General features: G+C 31.5%; 1 protein-coding gene across 1 annotated transcript in view; it reads right to left on the minus strand.

Moving 5' to 3' along the window:
- LOC127278392 (brefeldin A-inhibited guanine nucleotide-exchange protein 3) overlaps positions 1-15148 on the minus strand; it is a 28874-nt gene extending 13726 nt beyond the window's left edge. Inside the window, exons 1-7 of the mRNA XM_051300099.1 lie at positions 15019-15148; positions 14817-14950; positions 14239-14373; positions 10855-11020; positions 10427-10556; positions 10077-10361; positions 9768-10001 (exon numbers count right to left, since the gene is read on the minus strand). Coding sequence (XP_051156056.1) covers positions 9768-10001; positions 10077-10361; positions 10427-10556; positions 10855-11020; positions 14239-14373; positions 14817-14950; positions 15019-15103 — 1169 coding nt within the window. The 5' untranslated portion in view covers positions 15104-15148. The remainder of the gene's footprint in view (positions 1-9767; positions 10002-10076; positions 10362-10426; positions 10557-10854; positions 11021-14238; positions 14374-14816; positions 14951-15018) is intronic.
- Between the last annotated feature and the right edge of the window lie 222 nt (positions 15149-15370).

Below are 15370 nucleotides of genomic sequence, written 5' to 3' on the forward strand. Positions count from 1 at the left end.
AAAATAGGGGAAAAGTTTCGAACAAAAAATGTATGGCGCACTTTTTGATTGGTCCAGCGGATGCTGAGCTACACTCAAAAATATTTTGGAAAAATTTTCGAAAAATTAAATTTGCGAGATAATAGTTCGGGAATACCGCCAAAATCTTTAGCAAAAAGTAGCGAACAAAAAATGTATGGCGCACTTTTTGATTGGTCCAGCGGATGCTGAGCTACACTCAAAAATATTTTGCAAAAATTTTCAAAAAATTAAATTCGCGAGATAATCGTTCGGTAATACCGCCAAAGTAATTAGAAGAAAGTTCTGAACAAAAAATGTATGGCGCACTTTTTGATTGGTCCAGCGGATGCTGAGCTACACTCAAAAATATTTTGGAAAAATTTTCAAAAAATTAAATTCACGACATAATTGTTCGGGAATACCGCCAAAGTAGTTAGAAGAAAGTTCTGAACCAAAAATGTATGGCGCACTTTTTGATTGGTCCACCGGATGCTGAGCTACACTCAAAAATATTTTGGAAAAATTTTCGAAAAATTAAATTTGCGAGATAATAGTTCGGGAATACCACCAATAAAATAGGGAAAAAGTTTCGAACAAAAAATGTATGGCGCACTTTTTGATTGGTCCAGCGGATGCTGAGCTACACTCAAAAATATTTTGCAAAAATTTTCAAAAAATTAAATTCGCGAGATAATCGTTCGGTAATACCGCCAAAGTAATTAGAAGAAAGTTCTTAACAAAAAATGTATGGCGCACTTTTTGATTGGTCCAGCGGATGCTGAGCTACACTCAAAAATATTTTGGAATTCAAAAAATTAAATTCACGACATAATTGTTCGGGAATACCGCCAAAGTAGTTAGAAGAAAGTTCTGAACCAAAAATTTATGGCGCACTTTTTGATTGGTCCAGCGGATGCTGAGCTACACTCAAAAATATTTTGGAAAAATTTTCGAAAAATTAAATTTGCGAGATAATAGTTCGGGAATACCACCAATAAAATAGGGAAAAAGTTTCGAACAAAAAATGTATGGCGCACTTTTTGATTGGTCCAGCGGATGCTGAGCTACACCAGAAAACAAATTTGGAAAAAATTTCGAAAAATTAAATTTGCGAGATAATCGCTCCGGAATATCACCAATAAAATAGGGAAAAAGTTTCGAACAAAAAATGTATGGCGCACTTTCTGATTGGTCCAGCGGATGCTGAGCTACACTCAAAAATATTTTGGAAAAATTTTCGAAAAATTAAATTCGCGAGATAATCGTTCGGTAATACCGCCAAAGTAATTAGAAGAAAGTTCTGAACAAAAAATGTATGGCGCACTTTTTGATTGGTCCAGCGGATGCTGAGCTACACTCAAAAATATTTTGCAAAAATTTTCAAAAAATTAAATTCGCGAGATAATCGTTCGGTAATACCGCCAAAGTAATTAGAAGAAAGTTCTGAACAAAAAATGTATGGCGCACTTTTTGATTGGTCCAGCGGATGCTGAGCTACACTCAAAAATATTTTGGAAAAATTTTCAAAAAATTAAATTCGCGAGATAATCGTTCGGTAATACCGCCAAAGTAATTAGAAGAAAGTTCTGAACAAAAAATGTATGTCGCACTTTTTGATTGGTCCAGCAGATGCTGAGCTACACTCAAAAATATTTTGGAAAAATTTTCAAAAAATTAAATTCACGACATAATTGTTCGGGAATACCGCCAAAGTAGTTAGAAGAAAGTTCTGCACCAAAAATGTATGGCGCACTTTTTGATTGGTCCAGCGGATGCTGAGCTACACTCAAAAATATTTTGGAAAAATTTTCGAAAAATTAAATTTGCGAGATAATAGTTCGGGAATACCACCAATAAAATAGGGAAAAATTTTCGAACAAAAAATGTATGGCGCACTTTTTGATTGGTCCAGCGGATGCTGAGCTACACTCAAAAATATTTTGGAAAAATTTTCGAAAAATTAAATTTGCGAGATAATAGTTCGGGAATACCGCCAAAATCTTTAGCAAAAAGTAGCGAACAAAAAATGTATGGCGCACTTTTTGATTGGTCCAGCGGATGCTGAGCTACACCAGAAAACAAATTTGGAAAAAATTTCGAAAAATTAAATTTGCGAGATAATCGCTCCGGAATATCACCAATAAAATAGGGAAAAAGTTTCGAACAAAAAATGTATGGCGCACTTTCTGATTGGTCCAGCGGATGCTGAGCTACACTCAAAAATATTTTGGAAAAATTTTCGAAAAATTAAATTCGCGAGATAATCGTTCGGTAATACCGCCAAAGTAATTAGAAGAAAGTTTTGAACAAAAAATGTATGGCGCACTTTTTGATTAGTCCAGCGGATGCTGAGCTACACTCAAAAATATTTTGCAAAAATTTTCAAAAAATTAAATTCGCGAGATAATCGTTCGGTAATACCGCCAAAGTAATTAGAAGAAAGTTCTGAACAAAAAATGTATGGCGCACTTTTTGATTGGTCCAGCGGATGCTGAGCTACACTCAAAAATATTTTGGAAAAATTTTCGAAAAATTAAATTTGCGAGATAATAGTTCGGGAATACCGCCAAAATCTTTAGCAAAAAGTAGCGAACAAAAAATGTATGGAGCACTTTTTGATTGGTCCAGCGGATGCTGAGCTACACTGGAAAACAAATTTGGTAAAAATTTAAAAAAATTAAATTTCCGAGATAATCGCTCCGGAATACCACCAATAAAATAGGGAAAAAGTTTCGAACAAAAAATGTATGGCGCACTTTTTGATTGGTCCAGCGGATGCTGAGCTACAACAGAAAACAAATTTGGAAAAAATTTCGAAAAATTAAATTTGCGAGATAATCGCTCCGGAATATCACCAATAAAATAGGGAAAAAGTTTCCAACAAAAAATGTATGGCGCACTTTTTGATTGGTCCAGCGGATGCTGAGCTAAACTCAAAAATATTTTGGAAAAATTTTCGAAAAATTAAATTTGCGAGATAATAGTTCGGGAATACCACCATTAAAATAGGGAAAAAGTTTCGAACAAAAAATGTATGGCGCACTTTTTGATTGGTCCAGCGGATGCTGAGCTACACTCAAAAATATTTTGGAAAAATTTTCGAAAAATTAAATTTGCGAGATAATAGTTCGGGAATACCGCCAAAATCTTTAGCAAAAAGTAGCGAACAAAAAATGTATGGAGCACTTTTTGATTGGTCCAGCGGATGCTGAGCTACACTAGAAAACAAATTTGGTAAAAATTTAAAAAAATTAAATTTCCGAGATAATCGCTCCGGAATACCACCAATAAAATAGGGAAAAAGTTTCGAACAAAAAATGTATGGCGCACTTTTTGATTGGTCCAGCGGATGCTGAGCTACACTCAAAAATATTTTGGAAAAATTTTCGAAAAATTAAATTTGGGAGATAATAGTTCGGGAATACCGCCAAAATCTTTAGCAAAAAGTAGCGAACAAAAAATGTATGGCGCACTTTTTGATTGGTCCAGTGGATGCTGAGCTACACCAGAAAACAAATTTGGAAAAAATTTCGAAAAATTAAATTTGCGAGATAATCGCTCCGGAATATCACCAATAAAATAGGGAAAAAGTTTCGAACAAAAAATGTATGGCGCACTTTTTGATTGGTCCAGCGGATGCTGAGCTACACTCAAAAATATTTTGGAAAAATTTTCGAAAAATTAAATTTGGGAGATAATAGTTCGGGAATACCGCCAAAATCTTTAGCAAAAAGTAGCGAACAAAAAATGTATGGCGCACTTTTTGATTGGTCCAGCGGATGCTGAGCTACACTCAAAAATATTTTGGAAAAATTTTCGAAAAATTAAATTTGCGAGATAATAGTTCGGGAATACCGCCAAAATCTTTAGCAAAAAGTAGCGAACAAAAAATGTATGGAGCACTTTTTGATTGGTCCAGCGGATGCTGAGCTACACTGGAAAACTTAAAAAAATTAAATTTCCGAGATAATCGCTCCGGAATACCACCAATAAAATAGGGAAAAAGTTTCGAACAAAAAATGTATGGCGCACTTTTTGATTGGTCCAGCGGATGCTGAGCTACAACAGAAAACAAATTTGGAAAAAATTTCGAAAAATTAAATTTGCGAGATAATCGCTCCGGAATATCACCAATAAAATAGGGAAAAAGTTTCCAACAAAAAATGTATGGCGCACTTTTTGATTGGTCCAGCGGATGCTGAGCTAAACTCAAAAATATTTTGGAAAAATTTTCGAAAAATTAAATTTGCGAGATAATAGTTCGGGAATACCACCATTAAAATAGGGAAAAAGTTTCGAACAAAAAATGTATGGCGCACTTTTTGATTGGTCCAGCGGATGCTGAGCTACACTCAAAAATATTTTGGAAAAATTTTCGAAAAATTAAATTTGCGAGATAATAGTTCGGGAATACCGCCAAAATCTTTAGCAAAAAGTAGCGAACAAAAAATGTATGGAGCACTTTTTGATTGGTCCAGCGGATGCTGAGCTACACTAGAAAACAAATTTGGTAAAAATTTAAAAAAATTAAATTTCCGAGATAATCGCTCCGGAATACCACCAATAAAATAGGGAAAAAGTTTCGAACAAAAAATGTATGGCGCACTTTTTGATTGGTCCAGCGGATGCTGAGCTACACTCAAAAATATTTTGGAAAAATTTTCGAAAAATTAAATTTGGGAGATAATAGTTCGGGAATACCGCCAAAATCTTTAGCAAAAAGTAGCGAACAAAAAATGTATGGCGCACTTTTTGATTGGTCCAGTGGATGCTGAGCTACACCAGAAAACAAATTTGGAAAAAATTTCGAAAAATTAAATTTGCGAGATAATCGCTCCGGAATATCACCAATAAAATAGGGAAAAAGTTTCGAACAAAAAATGTATGGCGCACTTTTTGATTGGTCCAGCGGATGCTGAGCTACACTCAAAAATATTTTGGAAAAATTTTCGAAAAATTAAATTTGGGAGATAATAGTTCGGGAATACCGCCAAAATCTTTAGCAAAAAGTAGCGAACAAAAAATGTATGGCGCACTTTTTGATTGGTCCAGCGGATGCTGAGCTACACTCAAAAATATTTTGGAAAAATTTTCGAAAAATTAAATTTGCGAGATAATAGTTCGGGAATACCGCCAAAATCTTTAGCAAAAAGTAGCGAACAAAAAATGTATGGCGCACTTTTTGATTGGTCCAGCGGATGCTGAGCTACACCAGAAAACAAATTTGGAAAAAATTTCGAAAAATTAAATTTGCGAGATAATCGCTCCTGAATATCACCAATAAAATAGGGAAAAAGTTTCGAACAAAAAATGTATGGCGCACTTTTTGATTGGTCCAGCGGATGCTGAGCTACACTCAAAAATATTTTGGAAAAATTTTCGAAAAATTAAATTTGCGAGATAATAGTTCGGGAATACCGCCAAAATCTTTAGCAAAAAGTAGCGAACAAAAAATGTATGGCGCACTTTTTGATTGGTCCAGCGGATGCTGAGCTACACCAGAAAACAAATTTGGAAAAAATTTCGAAAAATTAAATTTGCGAGATAATCGCTCCGGAATATCACCAATAAAATAGGGAAAAAGTTTCGAACAAAAAATGTATGGCGCACTTTCTGATTGGTCCAGCGGATGCTGAGCTACACTCAAAAATATTTTGGAAAAATTTTCGAAAAATTAAATTCGCGAGATAATCGTTCGGTAATACCGCCAAAGTAATTAGAAGAAAGTTTTGAACAAAAAATGTATGGCGCACTTTTTGATTAGTCCAGCGGATGCTGAGCTACACTCAAAAATATTTTGCAAAAATTTTCAAAAAATTAAATTCGCGAGATAATCGTTCGGTAATACCGCCAAAGTAATTAGAAGAAAGTTCTGAACAAAAAATGTATGGCGCACTTTTTGATTGGTCCAGCGGATGCTGAGCTACACTCAAAAATATTTTGGAAAAATTTTCGAAAAATTAAATTTGCGAGATAATAGTTCGGGAATACCGCCAAAATCTTTAGCAAAAAGTAGCGAACAAAAAATGTATGGAGCACTTTTTGATTGGTCCAGCGGATGCTGAGCTACACTGGAAAACAAATTTGGTAAAAATTTAAAAAAATTAAATTTCCGAGATAATCGCTCCGGAATACCACCAATAAAATAGGGAAAAAGTTTCGAACAAAAAATGTATGGCGCACTTTTTGATTGGTCCAGCGGATGCTGAGCTACAACAGAAAACAAATTTGGAAAAAATTTCGAAAAATTAAATTTGCGAGATAATCGCTCCGGAATATCACCAATAAAATAGGGAAAAAGTTTCCAACAAAAAATGTATGGCGCACTTTTTGATTGGTCCAGCGGATGCTGAGCTAAACTCAAAAATATTTTGGAAAAATTTTCGAAAAATTAAATTTGCGAGATAATAGTTCGGGAATACCACCATTAAAATAGGGAAAAAGTTTCGAACAAAAAATGTATGGCGCACTTTTTGATTGGTCCAGCGGATGCTGAGCTACACTCAAAAATATTTTGGAAAAATTTTCGAAAAATTAAATTTGCGAGATAATAGTTCGGGAATACCGCCAAAATCTTTAGCAAAAAGTAGCGAACAAAAAATGTATGGAGCACTTTTTGATTGGTCCAGCGGATGCTGAGCTACACTAGAAAACAAATTTGGTAAAAATTTAAAAAAATTAAATTTCCGAGATAATCGCTCCGGAATACCACCAATAAAATAGGGAAAAAGTTTCGAACAAAAAATGTATGGCGCACTTTTTGATTGGTCCAGCGGATGCTGAGCTACACCAGAAAACAAATTTGGAAAAAATTTCGAAAAATTAAATTTGCGAGATAATCGCTCCGGAATATCACCAATAAAATAGGGAAAAAGTTTCGAACAAAAAATGTATGGCGCACTTTTTGATTGGTCCAGCGGATGCTGAGCTACACTCAAAAATATTTTGGAAAAATTTTCGAAAAATTAAATTTGCGAGATAATAGTTCGGGAATACCGCCAAAATCTTTAGCAAAAAGTAGCGAACAAAAAATGTATGGCGCACTTTTTGATTGGTCCAGCGGATGCTGAGCTACACCAGAAAACAAATTTGGAAAAAATTTCGAAAAATTAAATTTGCGAGATATTCGCTCCGGAATATCACCAATAAAATAGGGAAAAAGTTTCGAACAAAAAATGTATGGCGCACTTTTTGATTGGTCCAGCGGATGCTGAGCTACACTCAAAAATATTTTGGAAAAATTTTCGAAAAATTAAATTTGGGAGATAATAGTTCGGGAATACCGCCAAAATCTTTAGCAAAAAGTAGCGAACAAAAAATGTATGGCGCACTTTTTGATTGGTCCAGCGGATGCTGAGCTACACCAGAAAACAAATTTGGAAAAAATTTCGAAAAATTAAATTTGCGAGATAATCGCTCCGGAATATCACCAATAAAATAGGGAAAAAGTTTCGAACAAAAAATGTATGGCGCACTTTCTGATTGGTCCAGCGGATGCTGAGCTACACTCAAAAATATTTTGGAAAAATTTTCGAAAAATTAAATTCGCGAGATAATCGTTCGGTAATACCGCCAAAGTAATTAGAAGAAAGTTTTGAACAAAAAATGTATGGCGCACTTTTTGATTGGTCCAGCGGATGCTGAGCTACACTCAAAAATATTTTGCAAAAATTTTCAAAAAATTAAATTCGCGAGATAATCGTTCGGTAATACCGCCAAAGTAATTAGAAGAAAGTTCTGAACAAAAAATGTATGGCGCACTTTTTGATTGGTCCAGCGGATGCTGAGCTACACTCAAAAATATTTTGGAAAAATTTTCAAAAAATTAAATTTGCGAGATAATAGTTCGGGAATACCGCCAAAATCTTTAGCAAAAAGTAGCGAACAAAAAATGTATGGAGCACTTTTTGATTGGTCCAGCGGATGCTGAGCTACACTGGAAAACAAATTTGGTAAAAATTTAAAAAAATTAAATTTCCGAGATAATCGCTCGGGAATACCACCAATAAAATAGGGAAAAAGTTTCGAACAAAAAATGTATGGCGCACTTTTTGATTGGTCCAGCGGATGCTGAGCTACAACAGAAAACAAATTTGGAAAAAATTTCGAAAAATTAAATTTGCGAGATAATCGCTCCGGAATATCACCAATAAAATAGGGAAAAAGTTTCGAACAAAAAATGTATGGCGCACTTTTTGATTGGTCCAGCGGATGCTGAGCTACACTCAAAAATATTTTGGAAAAATTTTCGAAAAATTAAATTTGCGAGATAATAGTTCGGGAATACCACCAATAAAATAGGGAAAAAGTTTCGAACAAAAAATGTATGGCGCACTTTTTGATTGGTCCAGCGGATGCTGAGCTACACTCAAAAATATTTTGGAAAAATTTTCGAAAAATTAAATTTGCGAGATAATAGTTCGGGAATATCACCAATAAAATAGGGAAAAAGTTTTGAACAAAAAATGTATGGCGCACTTTTTGATTGGTCCAGCGGATGCTGAGCTACACTCAAAAATATTTTGGAAAAATTTTCAAAAAATTAAATTCACTACATAATTGTTCGGGAACACTGCCAAAGTAGTTAGAAGAAAGTTCTGAACCAAAAATGTATGGCGCACTTTTTGATTGGTCCAGCGGATGCTGAGCTACACCAGAAAACATATTTGGAAAAAATTTCGAAAAATTAAATTTGCGAGATAATCGCTCCGGAATATCACCAATAAAATAGGGAAAAAGTTTCGAACAAAAAATGTATGGCGCACTTTTTGATTGGTCCAGCGGATGCTGAGCTACACTCAAAAATATTTTGGAAAAATTTTCGAAAAATTAAATTTGGGAGATAATAGTTCGGGAATACCGCCAAAATCTTTAGCAAAAAGTAGCGAACAAAAAATGTATGGCGCACTTTTTGATTGGTCCAGCGGATGCTGAGCTACACCAGAAAACAAATTTGGAAAAAATTTCGAAAAATTAAATTTGCGAGATAATCGCTCCGGAATATCACCAATAAAATAGGGAAAAAGTTTCGAACAAAAAATGTATGGCGCACTTTTTGATTGGTCCAGCGGATGCTGAGCTACACTCAAAAATATTTTGGAAATATTTTCGAAAAATTAAATTTGCGAGATAATAGTTCGGGAATACCGCCAAAATCTTTAGCAAAAAGTAGCGAACAAAAAATGTATGGAGCACTTTTTGATTGGTCCAGCGGATGCTGAGCTACACTGGAAAACAAATTTGGTAAAAATTTAAAAAAATTAAATTTCCGAGATAATCGCTCCGGAATACCACCAATAAAATAGGGAAAAAGTTTCGAACAAAAAATGTATGGCGCACTTTTTGATTGGTCCAGCGGATGCTGAGCTACATTCAAATAAACTTTGGAGAAATTTTCGAGACAATCACTCGGGACCATTTTTAAGTCTTCACCCGGGAATTGTTTACAAAACATTTTTTTCATAAACATTTGCTTTCTCATTGTGTGAAGCAAACATTTTCCTTCTTCGTGGAGGAAGCAATGAGTACCCACACACACATAAATACATACATTCGGACAATTGATCAGAATCTCATATAACATGTTTCTATATAGAAGAAAATTTGTTTTCACCATTTTTAAAAATTTTATAAACGAAAAAGCTACAAAGGTTCCTTCACGAGGAAGCAAAATGATGATAAAAATACAAATTTTAAGTATAAGGGAATATAGTCGTTTATAAGAAAAAATCATTATCAGGAAAAATAATAAAAATATTAGTACTTACAGTCTCATTAACGCCATATCACTTTGTAGTTGGCAAGATTTATCTTCTTCGACAAGTAGTGGTCCAGCAAAATCAACCATACGACTGGGACTACGTAGAAGTTCCCTCAACGCTTTTAGGGGCTCTAAGCGATGTTGAGGAGGTGGATAAAGTAACATTCTATGAAACACTGATTCTAAAACAGGTCTAAGTGGACCAACACAGCCAACCAAGCGTACCAATTCTGTGCCAATGCTAAAAAAATGAATCAATAAAAATAAAAACAATTCTAATTATTCCTTTTAATTAAAAATCCATATTAATAAATACCTATAAACAGTTTTAGCTTGATGACTGTCGAAGCTTAGTGAAGTTGTTAAATATCCAGAACCTCGTCCCACTTCCGTTTCTTTACCCTCGCGTGATGTAAAGGACTTGTCCACTCGTGGCGTTCCAAGAAAGGCTATAAGAGCAGGACAGAATTTTTGCCAAAGAAATGTGGTGAAGTGAGAGTTTGTGTGGATTTTCTGTGGGAGTGATGATATTAGAGTGTGAAGACACTCCAAAAGAAAGACGACAGTACTTCCGTTACGTGTGCTGTTGGAACAACATTTCCTTACAAAAAAAAAATTACTCATTAGTATTGTATTATATATTTGGCGAATTTTCGATTAACTTACTTTTGAGCCTCGTCCAACTTGCAACAAATGTATTGAAGAATTGGTAACGCCTCATTGAAGCAAGACACTCCTCTCTCACGAACGTTTTTGTTTCGCTTTGCGTTCTCATCCATTTCTTGGCACTCCTCATCTGAAATTTTGTTATTATTTTACTCAATTTTTTATTTCAAAAACAAAAATTGTCAATATTTCCAATATCAAAAAATTGATTGTAGTTCAGTTTTCTAAAAACAAAAAAAGTTTTTTTTGTTTTTAAATTTAAATTTTGATTTCATTTAAATATAATACAAAAAAAAGGAAACAAAATATTTTTAACTCACACCTTTAATAAGATAGAATAACAAAAAAAAAAAGAGGTGAATAAAATCACGATGATCATTCACACCTCCTTCTGATTCTCCCTTTGCGAGCATAAATGGTCTTCTTACCCAAAAAAAGGCAAAAAGATCTCAACGTCTGACTTGTTGCTGCCTGAGCTGCAGTTCTCACGGCTTGATTTCCATTTTCAAAGGCTTCGCAGCATGTCGTTAATATGGCAATGATTAACCTTCCATTCATCGTCCAATATTGTGAACAGGCAACTTGGAGTAAAACCTAAAAAAAACATTACATGATCATTTATATTTGGAACTATATATCTGAAAAACATTTTTATGATGTTTTAAAGCAAATTTTCTTCTTTAAGTTAAAAACTGTATATGTCAGTCAAATAAAATTAAACCACATGTCTCTATAATTTTTTTACCTTAAGAGAACACGTATTAACTTCAAAAAAAACCTGACAATTGAACCTAAATTGCAGTAGACTAAGAATAATCAGTTTTATTCCATTTTTTTGAATAGAATGTTTTCCTGGAAAATGAAAAAATACGAAAAAAATTCAAATAAAATTAATCAGCATGTGTCTATTTTTTTTACCTTCAAACAACACGTAATAACCTACAATAAAACCTACCAATTGAACCTAAAATGAAGTAGACTAAGAATAATCAATTTTACTCCATTTTTTTGAATAGAATGTTTTCCTGGAAAATGAAAAAATTCGAAAAAAATTCAAATAAATTTAATCAGCATGTCTATATATTATTTACCTTAAAACAACACGTAATAACCTTCAATAAAACCTACCAATTGAACCTAAATTGCAGTAGACTAAGAATAATCAATTTTATTCCATTTTTTTGAATAGAATGTTTTCCTGGAAAATGAAAAAATTCGAAAAAAATTCAAATAAAATTAATCAGCATGTCTCTATTATTTTTTTACCTTAAAACAACACGTACTAACCTTCAATAAAACCTACCAATTAAACCTAAATTGTATTTGAATAAGAATAATCTATTTTATTCGATTTTTTTAGATAGAATGTTTTCCTGGAAAATGAAAAAATTTGAAAAAAATTCAATTACAATTAATCTGCACGTCTCTATTTTTTTTACCTTAAAATAACACGTAATAACCTTCAACAAAACCTACCAATTGAACCTAAATTGCAATTGAATAAGAATAATCAATATTATTCGATTTTTTTAGATAGAATGTTTTCCTGGAAAATGAAAAAATACGAAAAAATTCAAATAAATTTAATCAGCATGTCTCTATTTTTTTTTACCTTCAAACAATACGTACTAACCTTCAATAAAACCTACTAATTGAACCTAAATTGCATTTGAATAAGAATAATCTATTTTTTCGATTTTTTTAGATAGAATGTTTTCCTGGAAAATGAAAAAATTCGAAAAAAATTCAAATAAATTTAATCAGCATGTCTCTATTTTATTTAACTTGAAACAACACGTAATAACCTTCAATAAAACCTACCAATTGAACCTAAATTGCAATTGAATAAGAATAATCAATTTTATTCTATTTTTTTGAATAGAATGTTTTCCTGGAAAATGAAAAAATTCGAAAAAAATTCAAATAAAATTAATCAGCATGTCTCTATTATTTTTTTACCTTAAAACAACACGTACTAACCTTCAATAAAACCTACCAATTGAACCTAAATTGCAATTGAATAAGAATAATCAATTTTATTCGATTTTTTTAGATAGAATGTTTTCCTGGAAAATGAAAAAATACGAAAAAAATTCAAATAAATTTAATCAGCATGTCTCTATTTTTTTTTACCTTCAAACAATACGTTCTAACCTTCAATAAAACCTACCAATTGAACCTAAATTGCAATTGAATAAGAACAATCAATTTTATTCCATTTTTTTGAATAGAATGTTTTCCTGGAAAATGAAAAAAATTGAAAAAAATTCAAATAAATATAATCAGCATGTCTCTATTTTTTTTTGCCTTAAAACAACACGTACTAACCTTTAATAAAACCTACCAATTGAACCTAAATTGCAATTGAATAAGAATAATCAATTTTATTCGATTTTTTTAGATAGAATGTTTTCCTGGAAAATGAAAAAATACGAAAAAAATTCAAATAAAATTAATCAGCATGTCTCTATTTTTTTTAGCTTAAAACAACACGTAATAACCTTCAATAAAACCTACCAATTGAAAATAAATTGCAGTAGACTAAGAATAATCTATTTTATTCCACTTTTTTGAATAGAATGTTTTCCTGGAAAATGAAAAAAATTGAAAAAAATTCAAATAAATTTAATCAGCATGTCTCTATTTTATTTACCTTAAAACAACACGTACTAACCTTCAATAAAACCTACCAATTAAACCTAAAATGAAGTAGACTAAGAATAATCAAATTTATTCCATTTTTTTGAATAGAATGTTTTCCTGGAAAATGAAAAAAATTGAAAAAAATTCAAATAAATTTAATCAGCATGTCTCTATTTTTTTTTACCTTAAAACAACACGTACTAACCTTCAATAAAACCTACCAATTGAACCTAAATTGCAATTGAATAAGAACAATCAATTTTATTCCATTTTTTTGAATAGAATGTTTTCCTGGAAAATGAAAAAATTCGAAAAAAATTCAAATAAAATTAATCAGCATGTCTCTATTTTTTTTTACCTTCAAACAATACGTACTAACCTTCAATAAAACATACCAATCGAACCTAAACTTTGATTGAATAAGAATAATCTATTTTATTCGATTTTTGTAGATAGAATATTTTCCTGGAAATTGAAAAAATCCCTTATAAACTTAAAAGAAATCAAATAGTATGTCATAACATCACAATTCAAAAAACACGTGAAATCAGTAAAGACCAACTTCAAGTTAGGACAGAAGGACAGACCAAGCAGTTTATTATTATTATATATATATATATATATATATATATATATATATATATATATATAGTTGTTAAAGACAGTTTTTGTCAGACTGGATTTAATCTTTCGTTTCATATATCAGTAGTTAGAGACTGTTACAGTCAGACACATTTTCTTCTTTTTTTAAAGAAATATATTATTGCAGTAGTACAGATCATTTTTAGTCAAACAAACCATTTTTGTTCTTTCTATAAGTAGAAATAGTAGATTTTAGTCAGACAATAATATATTTCACTTTCTTGTAATTTTTATCAGTAGTAAAAATTTGTTTTACTCATTCAAACATTTTGAATTTTTAAAATGGTCCATCAGTGGAAAAAGTAAATTTCAGTCAGACAGAATATCAGATTATTATTTGTAAAAGTAGTAAAATTTCGTTTCAGTCAGACAAGGTTAACGCACTTTTAATTTGTTATTAGTGATCAATGTCAATTTTAGTCAGATTGGATAATTAAATTAAATATCAGTAGTAATAGTCGTTTTTAGTCAGACAAAATATTAAACATTCTTTTCTTTTAATTAGATAAAAGTAATTAAAAACATACTTTAAGCATATCGGTTTGAGTATCATCAGATTGAGATAAAATTGATCCCATTGCATGTAACATTTGTGCAGGTAACCATAAGGAATCATCTTCTGGTTCATATGGTGATTGAAATCTATCATCCCTTAGCATTTTCTGTAATTGAAAATTTTATTTTTTTAACTGAAAAATATTTAAAAATTTGGTTGTATCAACCAAATTTTTTTCTAAATCTACAGAAAAAGTAGAAATAGAAAAAAAAATTTTGAAAAATAAAAATACTTTTCTATATTTATGAACATTTAGTAAAATTGTAATCAGAAAAAAAATAAACTATATTATCGTCTAACTTATAATTTCCGAACATCAAACGCAATACGCTTATCAATCGGATGTGAAATTAACCAACATTTCCTTGCTCAAACGACTAAATTTAAACATAATAATAAATTGCATAATTTAAAAAAGAAAAAATTTTACAAAACTAAAAAAAAATATCAAATGACATTTGCTATATGTAAAATAGAAAAAAATAATCTTTAAAAGTAGAAATTTAATTAGTATAAAAATAGTATAATTAAAAGTAAAAATATACATACATGTAATCCAGAAAGACCAAATGCTACAAATTTACTTCTTTTTGTTTCCAGTGCCAATTGAATAGCACGCAAACATTTGGCCCTTAACTCATGAGGAGGATCCCTCAATAGTCCCTGCTGTTTATCCATAAATTCTAAAAAAAAAAGAAAATTTCCCCGAGAAATAAAATTAAATACAATAAATAAAATTATTATCACTTACCTGACGCTTCTTGCGCCGCTTTTCGTAAATTTTGTAATTTTGCATTTTGAGCTTCCCTTATAATCTGCAGTAAGAGATCCTCCATGACACGACCGACTGCCACGCGACTAATCGATAGTAGCGGGTGTTTCCTACTCATATATATAACAATTTTTATACACGCTCCATGTATATAACATGGATACTAAAAAATCGATGTTTCTTGACATTATTATTATTATTATAACTGCGCGTCATCAATTTAAATCTAAAATTTGATTTTTATTTGTTTTCTCAATAAAAAAACAATATTTTTTTTAAATAAATAAATTTTTTTATTAAAAATTTATATTTTTTTATTCCAATTTTTTAA

This window comes from Leptopilina boulardi, unplaced genomic scaffold (assembly GCF_019393585.1).
Source record: "Leptopilina boulardi isolate dan_hultmark-lab unplaced genomic scaffold, ZJU_Lbou_2.1 LbouV2_202, whole genome shotgun sequence".
Taxonomy (NCBI): Eukaryota; Metazoa; Arthropoda; class Insecta; order Hymenoptera; family Figitidae; genus Leptopilina; species Leptopilina boulardi.